Consider the following 11,150-nt stretch of genomic DNA (forward strand, 5'->3'; position numbering starts at 1 on the left):
CAGAGCCAAGACCTGGAAAGTCTATTACAGGGTAATTTCCTAACCCACTGACTCCAAGTCAGGCATCCCCACATGTCTGGTTATGAGTGTGTACACATCTGTGTGTCTGTGACTGCAGCAGCATAGTTATGGTTCATTTTGAATATTGAGTTACACAAAACCATTCAAAATGAGAAATATTCAGTCAGAAAACAAAATACTGACTTGGGTCTACTGGTTTTTAAGGTCTTGGTACAAGATGAATGTTATTCTAGTTATTAATTTATGTATTTTTTCTCTGGTTGTTGTTGAGTGTGCTCACTTAAGCAAATGGCTAAGAACTAAGCAAAAGGAAAACATTTGCACCCATAATACTCCCTTATGCCTGTCTTGTTAAAATATCCATTTAATCCAAATTAAAAAGGGAGGAGAAATAGTACACAAATAATTGACTTACAACAGATCCATGAATTGGTCACATTAACCTCAAAATGCCACATGAACTGTAAGAAAATGCTATAGTGGGCATAAATGATTATTAAAGAGCTTCTGTTGGTATTCATTATGGCTATGGCAGTGATTGGGTTTTCATTACCATTTACTAGACAAGTGAACCAGTCAAATTGTTAATTATGCACTGAGGTCACTTTCTCCCTAACAATATAAAAGTAAACCCAAGAGCTATTCTGAGGTATAAAATGAGATGACATAGGTGAATCATTTGGCAGATAAAGAATATTCAGTATCAATATCATCATTAAATCAGACACCACACAATTGGCTTCTATGCTAATAATTCAGGCCCTCTGGAAGCAGAATCCAAGATGAAATTAAAGATACAGAAGAAAGTGGGGTGGGAGCCCAAGAAGGCTGGGAGAGGCTTCAGACTCTGACTCAGATCTGACCCACATTGAGCAAAGGTAGGAAGGAAGGCTGGGCAGGTGATATCTAGTGGTGGTACAGTGCTAAGAAATTGTCAATGAAGCTGATGGGGAGTCTTCAAGTCAGTCATCCTAGAGAAGTCCTGTGTCTCCCAGGACCTGGCCTGTCTCAGTACCTTGACACTTGCAGTCATCACATGGGGAGCAGCCCATGGACCTCATACACCCACAGTGCTGGGTACCAGAGCCATCGGTCAAATATACTCCCTGCAAAGAACCGAGAGTCTCCTTTCATAGCTGCCTCATCTCCATTGATTCCCCAGTGTTTCCCCACTAAACTGTTGACTAGTACAAGCAAATGCATGGGTAAAACTAAGCACAGGAAGCCTTTAATCTTTCTTCATTAACTCAGTGAAGAGCCACCAGCTACTCTGGGTTTATGTTGAATGAGTTAAGGTTTAATAAAGCACCGATTGATGCCTTGGAGGTGGTGAATGCTAAATTGTTATTAATATGATGGTCTTTGAGTTTAGTCTGAACTTTTGAAAGAAGGAAGATCTACAGGATTCAGTTTGAGGTGCTCGTCCAGCTGGCATTTAACGAAACAATAATGCTGGGATAGGAGTCTGCAATGTGGGTAAAAAAACTTTTTCTATCAGGTACACAGAAAAAATAATGGCAAAGATGAGGAGAGCTCAGAGGAGCCTCTCCAGAGAAAATCTCCCCCTGAAAGTTCTTATCACAAGGAAACAAAAAGAAATTTTTGTAACTGTAGGTGATAAATGTTCACTGAGCTTATGAACATTCTGTTTGTTGGGAGGGACCTTGTCTTTTGTTTGTTTGTTCTGTTTTTATTGATTTTAGTTTTTTTCATTACCATTTAGTCCCCTTATACACCCTTCCCCCCAACAATCTTGTCTTTTTAACTTCAGTTTAAAATCACAAAGCTACCTTAGATATGTATGTGTACGAATTCAGTGATTAATGCAAAATTACATCATACTTACAAAAACTATCCATAAGCAATAAATTATATTTAACTTACAGATAACAAAATTAACACAGTCTTTTTTCCAGTAAATTATTTCACACAGGTATATGCTTAAGAATCTATTTAATTATTCAAACTGTGCTAGAGAATACATATTTTGAAATAGATATTTCATTAGATTCAGTTACAACATTGACAATTTCCAATGGGAATTTCTTATGCTATCCTGATTATCCAAAATAGATTATCCTAAAAAATTTGTATCATCTGCTATCAAATCTGTATTATGTCAAAACATATTTTTAAATATGGATTTAATTATGTCCCTTTCAGCTCACTGATTTCATAAATATTAAAAACCCCAATTTAACTATTTTTATAAATATTTCTAAAGCATGTTTTCCAATCATTTTCATAATGAAGACCTATAATCAACCTATGTTTACACGTTACTTTTCTCTACACAGTTTTACTTTTTAAAAAGAGAACAGCATAGAATGTGCAAAAGCTCTGGCTCTCCAAGGCAAAGCAAAAAAAAAAAAAAGACAAAATTTAATTCTGTATCCTGATTTTCACTTTGAGTTTCATTTTTTCTTCTTACCTATCTTTTAAATGTTAGGAATTATATTCTTAAGATCATACACCCCAGAATGATAACAGAGTCAACACTTAGAATGTAATTACCTAATAAAAATAGCAATGTTACTATTCCAATTACTTTGGGGAAAAGTTTTATATTATCAAAAAAATATGGTTTCAAATTCATTGGTGGTAAATATATTAATTTTCTGGGTCAAAATGGAGAGCCTTTCAAGACAGGGAGCTGCGCAGCCAGCAAGGACTTGAACTAGTCGGGATAGCAGGATTCCGGGGTCAAGGCTGTTTCCACCATCACAGTCTTACCACCATATGAAAGTGGCACCCTATTTGTGTAGCACTTGTTTCTGTCATAAGCGTAGCAGGTCTCGTTGTCCTCATTACAGATATTGCTCTGGGTGGCTGTAACTACTTGATCTTCCAGTTCCACTTCCACAGGATCACATTTTTTGCAGCTGGAAAACAAGTACATGCATCAGACAATCCCCGTCAAATGCTGTCTCAGCATTTCAGTGACTAAACGTTTCTATCCAAAATCAACAGCTCCTGCAGCTCTGGCCTGATGACTGACAAAGGGTGACTCCTTTCAGAGCTCAGCTGCTCTACATTACAGAATAGTTTACAGGATTTTTCTCAATCTTCAATATAAAAATTAGTTGAAAGTAACCAATATGATTAATAATTTCTACTTTGTTAGATTTATTACATATTGTGTACTAGGATTGAACAAGTTATTTATACTGACAGAGAAGGAAGAACTTTAAAAAATTGTTTGTTATTGGATTCTATAGTGTCCAAAGAAACATCTGTATGTTAATATGCCTGAAATCCAGTTACTGAACTATTAAGACAAATTGGCCCTTCCTGTACTAATGGAAAATATTTCTTCTTTAGAATAAACTCATAGCTAACTTGTATCTGTGATAAAGTTCTATAAATTTATGATATCAATATTTAATAATTAACATAAAAACCAATGTATTCAAAAGTACAAATTATATTGCTAAATGTTTATATCCCAACCTGTTTTCCAAAAACATTCTAACAAGCTAATTTTTAAAAGTTATTGACTTGCATATACATAACTATGAATATAATAATGTGAATATACATAATATATGAATACATATACATGTATATATTACTATGAATATATACATATTACTATGAAGGACAATCTCTTACAGGTCGGACAAATGGTACACAAATTTGGTTCTCATTGGCGTGGTGGGATCAGAGATGTTCTCCCTGTTGCCCAGAGGAACACTAAAAAAGGAAGGAAAGAAAGAACAAGTCAAAATAATGAACCTAACAGATATTGCTACTTTTTGGTAACAGATGTATTGCTAGGACAGTACTTTATGTTTGGTACATTTAGCACTCTCTAAGAATCTATACTAATACCAGTACTCAGATTTCACAGTAATTTGCTACATTTTAAGTATTTCCCATCCAAAATCAACCTCACAAGAATTCCTCAGTCAATGGTCTTTGCTTACTTGGCAAATCTGTTTTCCTTTAGCAGCTGGCTCAAGTTTTCCCCTGTCTCTGAGGTTTACGTTGATCCCCTCTCCAGACCTCAATAAACCCCTTCTTCTGTAGCCTCATCACCACTCACAGACTTCTGTTACAACAAAGACCGTATCATAGTTGCTCATCTACAGAATAACTGCTTCTCTCGACTACATAAGTTCATTGAGGCAAAAATAAGTATGCATTCCCAGTGCCTTGCTAGATTTGTGGCATGTGGAATGTGTTCAATATTTATGGAATGAATGGACAGATAGTATTAGCCACATTTTTTGAGATGCATAAATTATAAATCAGACAGGTTAGCAATCTATCCAAGATCACACAACTACTGAGTCGTAAAGCTGTAGCTGGAACCCACATCTCTTGACTTGGCAATTTCCTTGAAAAATTAGATAATGCTTATCAACTAGTTCAGGTGATTTCATTAATTTTTACATTCTTATTATCTATATCAGTATTCCTCATCAATGCACCCCTCCCTTCCAAAAGATACAAAGAAAAACTCATGTTTTTTAACTCAGCTTTTAGCAATAATATCCACACAAGTATCCAAGCAAAAACTTGGACACCATTCCTGAGTCTTCCCTCTGTCATGAGGTCATTTAATCCATCTCACAGGTCAATTGACTCCAATTCTTTGCATCTCTGAAATCTACCCACTGAGTTCGGAACACCACCATTTCTCTCCTAGCAATACCCTCCTCGAGTCTTGACCCCTCCAACGCATGAGCCACATTGTTGCCAAAATGGCCTTTCCACAATAGGAGCCTAATTTCCTTCTGTGCTTAAAACCTATAGTGTCTCCCACAAACGGCCGGGTGTCCTTAACGATATGCCTCTCACTCTCCAGGCTCATCTCTCAGCATGCCACCCTCTTTACACTACAGACAACTATAAACAACAGCTTGCAGTTCTGCAGATTTACCAGCTTTTCTCATCTCCAAGTCTTGGCAATAACAAAAACAGTTCTAACATTTACTAAGTACTCAGAGTAGCCTCGTACTATGTAAACATGTTACATGATGATCTGGTGTAACCCTCACAGCAACCCTGTTTCTTTTTCCTGGAATGACCTGCCCTGCCTACCGACCCTGTCATGCCCCACACACTCACCCAGCAAACTCCCAAGCAGCCAGCTAACTGCTGCCGTCCACTTCCACCACTTCCTCCCAACGTTCTTGCCTGCCTCCACTGCCACTCTCCACCAGCCCCCAGGATTGGACCAGGTGCCCTCTAACACCCTATACCTGTTTCTGTCATAGCACTTACAATACACAATTGTAACTGTCTTTTTAACTGTTTACAGTTCCCTACTGAACTGTCAATTCTCCAGTGGTCCCCCAACTCCAGCCTCAGTGGCATTCGCTAGCACTCAAAATATGCTTGTCAGATGAATGAATGAATGAATGAATCTATGAATCTATTCTTTATTAGACTGAAAAGGCTCTAATAATATCAAAAAAAGTCTTTAAGTATTGACAGAGATAAGAGAATAAACCTATATGAATGTCTACCATGGGTCAAACAACATTCTAGATACTTTTACACACTATCACATTTAATCCTCCAACTCTATAAAGTATAGTGTATATCTACATACTTATACTATCCCTTTTTTACAGTTTAGGAAACAGGCTCAAATTAGTTAAGAAACTTGCCCAAAGTCATATGATTAGTAAGTGATGGAGTTGGGAATAAAGGCATGGCAATGACAATAGAACTTTCAGAAATGAGATCAGAGAAACTTCAATACACATCAGGCAAAGTGGATGAAGTAACTGAATTATCTGAATTCAGAAAATGATACACAATCATAAAAAAATAGTCATAGAAAGAGATGAATCAGAGAATTATGGAGTGCCATTTACAAATCTGAAGGTTTACATATAAGATGGACACTCGTCTTCAACATAGGCTAGGTGCCAGTGCCACAGACGGTAACCTCTCGAGTCACACTCGTCTCCAGTTGCTCTACCTCTAACAGCGGGCTAAGTGGTACGGAGCCTGAACGGTCAGAGAAAACCTGCTAGAGGAAGTGATATCTAAGCTAAGACATGCAGGTTGAGGAGAAGTTAGCCAGGCTAGGAGGGCTGGGAAAAAGGGTTCTTCAAGCAGAGGAACAACATACACAAAAACAGAAGAGAAAGAAAGCACTATGCATGCGGAAAAATAAGGACACAACAATACTGCTGGATTTTCACACATAAGGTGAAAAAAATGTCAATAGAGTTATGGCTCAGTGTTGTAGGTTGGGCTGAGGCATTTTTAATTTATCGTAATAACAATGTTGAGTAAACCAGCAAAAGTATTTTAAGAAGTATAGTGACATAACGATAATTGACACATAGGGTAAGCAGATAAATCACAGCAAATATTTTTTGAAAATATGCCAGGAATTATACATTCTCTAAAAGGAATAAATTTCAATATAGCTTTACAATAGACCAATGAGATATATACTATTAAAATTTAGAGTAGAGAAGTAACTTGCATACAAGAACATACAGCTATTAAGTGGCCCAACCAGAACTTGAAACAAAAATTTTAAATGCATACAACTTCTTCCATTGATTAGATGGAACTGAATGTTATGTTGTTTCAAGAAGAGGCACTCATTTGGGGGAAGACTATTCAAGAATTGTTTGCATCCAATAGAAATCTCACTTTTTAAATATTTTTAGCATTTTGGCTATTGAACATCAAGATGCATAGCTTATAACCTGGACTATGTGTGAAATGATTATCTTAAGTCCAATGTGCAAGTGAAGAATAAATCAAATAAGTCAATTTGATTAGTCTGCCTTACCTGTATCCAGACAGTTGAGTACTATGTAAAGTACTCTGTCCAGATGTAGTACAAAATAAGGCTTTTAGTGTTATCTCAAGTATCAGTTTGAACTAGTCAAGAGCAACTAAAAGTTCTGATTGAAAATGAAATGATTCCATATAAACAGGGCATGCTGATGACTAGACCCGAACCTTCAGTTATCGTCATTAGATCTAGACGACCAGTTTTTGACTGCATGGAAACCTCGTTCCTGCTCTCAACTTGTAGGCAAGTGGCTCAAGCACACTAACCACATTCAACTTCACACCAGATGCTACACATCAAAAAGAGGGGCAAAGATAGAGGCATTACATTCAAACAATGGCTAATGTGACAGAGTATCTCTGCTTACAACATGCAAAAGCGAAACATGAAATACCACGTACATGATTCTGATGTTTCTCTCTACAATGTCCTCACTAGGGTCTTCGGGAGAAGGGATGATCCGGGAAGTCACGCGGGCACACTTGCACTTGTTGTTCACAACAATAGTCCTTTCCTCTTCATCTTGGGCTTGAAAGATAAAACAGTGTTGAGAAGAAATGGAAACGAAAATCTACAGATCAACTTTGTATTGAATTCATCTTTTTGCCTGAGGAAAAAATTGAGTTTTACAGTTGGTAAGTTTTATGGTTTGTTCTCCTTCCTAATCTAAAATAGCAGAGTAGAATCTCACAGCATAGTGAAGGAAAGGTACTCCAAAAGGATTTCCTCTTCTTTCCTTGGACCAGTCTATGGGAACCTGAACAGAAAGAACTCTGGTTTTAATCCAGGGCTTTAAACAGAGGCACAGCTCTCTGAATGATGTAGCCTTCGCTAAAATGAGCGCCAGATGCCCAAGTAAGAGAGAAAGCAAAAATGTAGACTGCAGACCAAAGCAATCCATTCAACAGTGAACCAAAATGACATGTTTTTGTAAACCCAGGGAAGCACCACACCCCTGCTGAGCTCCCGCTCACACACTGTTTGCTCACCCTGCATCAGAGCTGAGCACAGGCACACTTCCCCACAAGACAGCCTTGTTTTGTAAGGCTTTCAATACTCTCCACTACAGCTTTCCTAAAATTAATTATATTTTTCTTTCTCATAATAATGATCTGGTTATTATGATATAATGATTCAATCAAATAAAATATAGGTGCTCTATTAATATATCTTATAAAAATTATTTTTAAAGTTATAGTATATATGGACATGAAGTGTTGTAAATTTGCAAAAATAATTCAGAAAATATTGAGAAGTACAATCGCTATTTCATTTAGTATGCCTGAATGCAGAAAAAAGTGAGTAAATGAATGAGTCCAGAGATGACCACTAAGGCCTTAACTTTGTGTCGACATTTATTGTCTAATCTGAATATTACACAGAAAGATCTAGTAAGTGTTGCAAAGAATAAACAAAGTAGGTCTATTAATAGCTGGATTTATACCAATTAACAGATATTTCAGGAGTCAATAATAGCTTTTTTTAACAGTGCTAATCAAATAATAATGATGTTAAATATCTTTTTTTAGTCCTGCAATATTAGCTAAGCAACCTTTAAAACTTCCATTCACCAAGCCTCAACTGAAAAAAACAAAAATGTAGCATTTAAATTCAAGTTATCAGGGTTAAATGATTGGGACAGATCACTGCTATTGGAAGTCTAGTTATTCCAGAAGTGATCCCAGAGCACAGGGGCCCTAACTGCTGTATTTCAGTCTCAATGATAATAGTCATTACAAAAACATTTTAAATCATTGTTATTGTGCTTATAAACTGCTTGAAGTATTTTAGAATACATATGATGTCATCAGTCACAACTTCCTAATAAACCCTCTGGTACAAGTCTGTGTGGTGCTGGAGAAGAAGTATCACAACGCCGGGTCAAGAGCATCATCAACTCCTCCTCACGCTGTGGAGGGTGGGTGACTTCAGTGCTGTCACCGTACTGACTGCTGTATCATGACTATTAAATGTGTTTCTCAATAAAATACAAATAAGCCAGCAGTGCTGGTCCAAAGGAAAAAAAAGTCAAATTAGTATGCGACTTGACAATTAAGTCTTCAATAGAAAATGTCTATATTTTATCTATGGTATACAGTTTATTTTCTTACCTGAAACCTAAGGGGGGAAATAACATTAGTGTTGTTATATAAAATTATTAGGCAGCCCAATATTCCTACTAGAAAATATATAAATGCCTTCAATTCACCAAGACTTACATACCTCTAATATTCTCTCTCACTGACAGGCAGCATCTTTCCTAATAAACCTCTTATTAAAGACTGTGCCTTATTTTATTCCAAGAGCACCTGAGACATAATAGGTGCTCAATAAATATTTATTGCATTTAATTCAGTTCAAACAAATAAGAAAATAGACTTAATAACATACTACATATGAACATAGTTAATTTACTAATTATTATAAGGTGATTCTCTCATACAGGCAAAATAGGATAGTAGTTAGGAGTGTGGGCTGTTGGGTCAGAGGGTCTGGGCTTTACCTACCACTGCTTGCTGTGTAACCTCGGGCAAGATATTTGGCCTCTCTCAATTTCAATGGGCTCAACTATATGCCAGAAATTGGTACCTGTCCTCAAGCAGTTGTTGTGACAATTAATTAGAATAGTATACATAATTAGCATAATATATACAACATAACATGTGCTTAATAATTACAGATCATATATGTGTGTATATGTGCTTGTATTTATACATACATATAGATACATATACTATACATGTTTTATTACTCTTTATATTATAAATATTATTAGAAATTCATTATTCTTGATGTTAAATTAGTATAAAATATATTTAAATGATTACTCTTAATTATATAATATTCAGTCTTAAAATAAGAATAATAAGCTCAGTAAATGTTAGAAACAATCCAGCCAAATTATATCACTTCTAATTCATGTGTGTTCTGGATCAAAATTATGAAAAACTGTACCTCTGTTTTCAGAATGTATTCCACTTTCTACAGTACTTTGAAGGGTTAATAAACAAAATACCCAAAGTTCAGCCATTTAGCTATAGGCCCTGTGGAACATTAAACATTGTTAAAGGGTCATAATAAATCTAGAGAAATAAAATCCCAGTGCATTCTATGTTGTATTTACAGTAATATTATTTCATTTTTCCTAATACTAATTTAAGACACTCAACAAGAGGACTACTGATTTTTAAGAGTCAATATGTACATTCATACAGGTACAGTATTCATATCAATGCTTACCTGGAAATATTATTTTAATTAGGGGTGTCCAAACTTTTGGCGTCTCTGAGACACACTGGAAGAAAAGTTGTCTTGAACCACACATTAAATACACAAACACTGACAAAAACTGATGAGCAAAAAAAGCTTTTAAGTAAATTTACAATTTTGTGTTGGGCCACATTCATTGACACCCTGGGCTGCAGGCAGCCCACTGGCCACAGGTTGGACACCCCTACAAGACACTGTAGTCAAACAAATAAGAGAAAAAGAAAAAATAAGAATTATGAGTCTTGTCTGCATAAAGATCACTGCCCATACAAAGATTAAGGCAAGTTAGAAAAAAGTAGCCAACTAGCTGGCCAACTAAAGCACAAACATTAATGTTTCGCTCTGAAGAACAAATCTGTGTTATATTTTTCCTTTTATCTGGGTTTATTTTCAAAATACCACATACCTGTCACAAGAAAAGCCTTAACAAAAATGGCCAGGACTCCCCAGAAAAGCAAATGGTTCTTCATCTTGCCTTCACTTCTTTCAAAAACTGGAGCCCAAAAAGTCAGGGTTAAGGTGTGTGATCTGTAAGGAGTGTGGCAAACAGTGGTGCTTCTGCTTTCTTAAAATAACGCTCCAGGCAGCTAACAAACTAAAACCAATCACCACTGCGGCTGAAGTCTGAAATTTCAATGCTGCACTGGAAAGAAATGTATGACTCACATTTACCTATTTTCTTCCAAAGCATCCCCCCAAGAGTCATGTTTTGATGCAATCACTGTTTTATTTTACATTTACTCCATATAATTAAAGCAAAAGATTAATAATAATTTCAATGCAGGAGTCCATTAAGAATGTTTAAATAGGGGTTTTCAACTTTATTCCCTAGATAATAAAGCTTTCAAATATACATGACATTTGCTGTGCTTGGAACAATAAATGAAGGAGGATAAATGAATTAAAAATCACTAAGGTCCCAACTGTATCTTATGTCAACTTTTCTTCTAGCCCTTAATTAACCAAGCAGATATATATAGATATAGATATAGATATAGATATAGATATCTATATCTGCTCAAACAGCAGATGTATATACATATGAGCTCAAACATGGAATTGGAATTAGAAACAGGTGGATACTAGA

The 11,150-nt window shown here is 36.0% G+C and overlaps 1 protein-coding gene across 1 annotated transcript; it reads right to left on the reverse strand.

The window, feature by feature from the left end:
- Window positions 1-1,957: 1,957 nt before the first annotated feature.
- On the reverse strand, window positions 1,958-10,682 carry JCHAIN (joining chain of multimeric IgA and IgM). Its single transcript, XM_045858019.1, has 4 exons — window positions 10,470-10,682; window positions 7,195-7,321; window positions 3,634-3,714; window positions 1,958-2,903 (listed from the first exon to the last, which is right to left on the reverse strand). The coding sequence occupies exons 1-4, from the start codon at window positions 10,531-10,533 to the stop codon at window positions 2,699-2,701; spliced, it is 477 nt and encodes a 158-aa protein (XP_045713975.1). The 5' UTR covers window positions 10,534-10,682; the 3' UTR covers window positions 1,958-2,698.
- Between the last annotated feature and the right edge of the window lie 468 nt (window positions 10,683-11,150).

Source organism: Phyllostomus hastatus, unplaced genomic scaffold (assembly GCF_019186645.2).
Source record: "Phyllostomus hastatus isolate PE091 unplaced genomic scaffold, TTU_PhHast_1.1 phas_scaffold_1674, whole genome shotgun sequence".
Classification (NCBI taxonomy): Eukaryota; Metazoa; Chordata; class Mammalia; order Chiroptera; family Phyllostomidae; genus Phyllostomus; species Phyllostomus hastatus.

Excerpts from the sequence above, each read along its gene's own strand:
- JCHAIN (XM_045858019.1), bottom strand. The coding sequence starts at position 10,533 with ATGAAGAACCATTTGCTTTTCTGGGGAGTCCTGGCCATTTTTGTTAAG. Across the intron at positions 3,715-7,194 it reads GAGAGAAACATCAGAATCAT|TGTTCCTCTGGGCAACAGGG; the intron begins GTACGTGGTATT and ends TTCCTTTTTTAG. Across the intron at positions 2,904-3,633 it reads GTGTACCATTTGTCCGACCT|CTGCAAAAAATGTGATCCTG; the intron begins GTAAGAGATTGT and ends CTTGTTTTCCAG.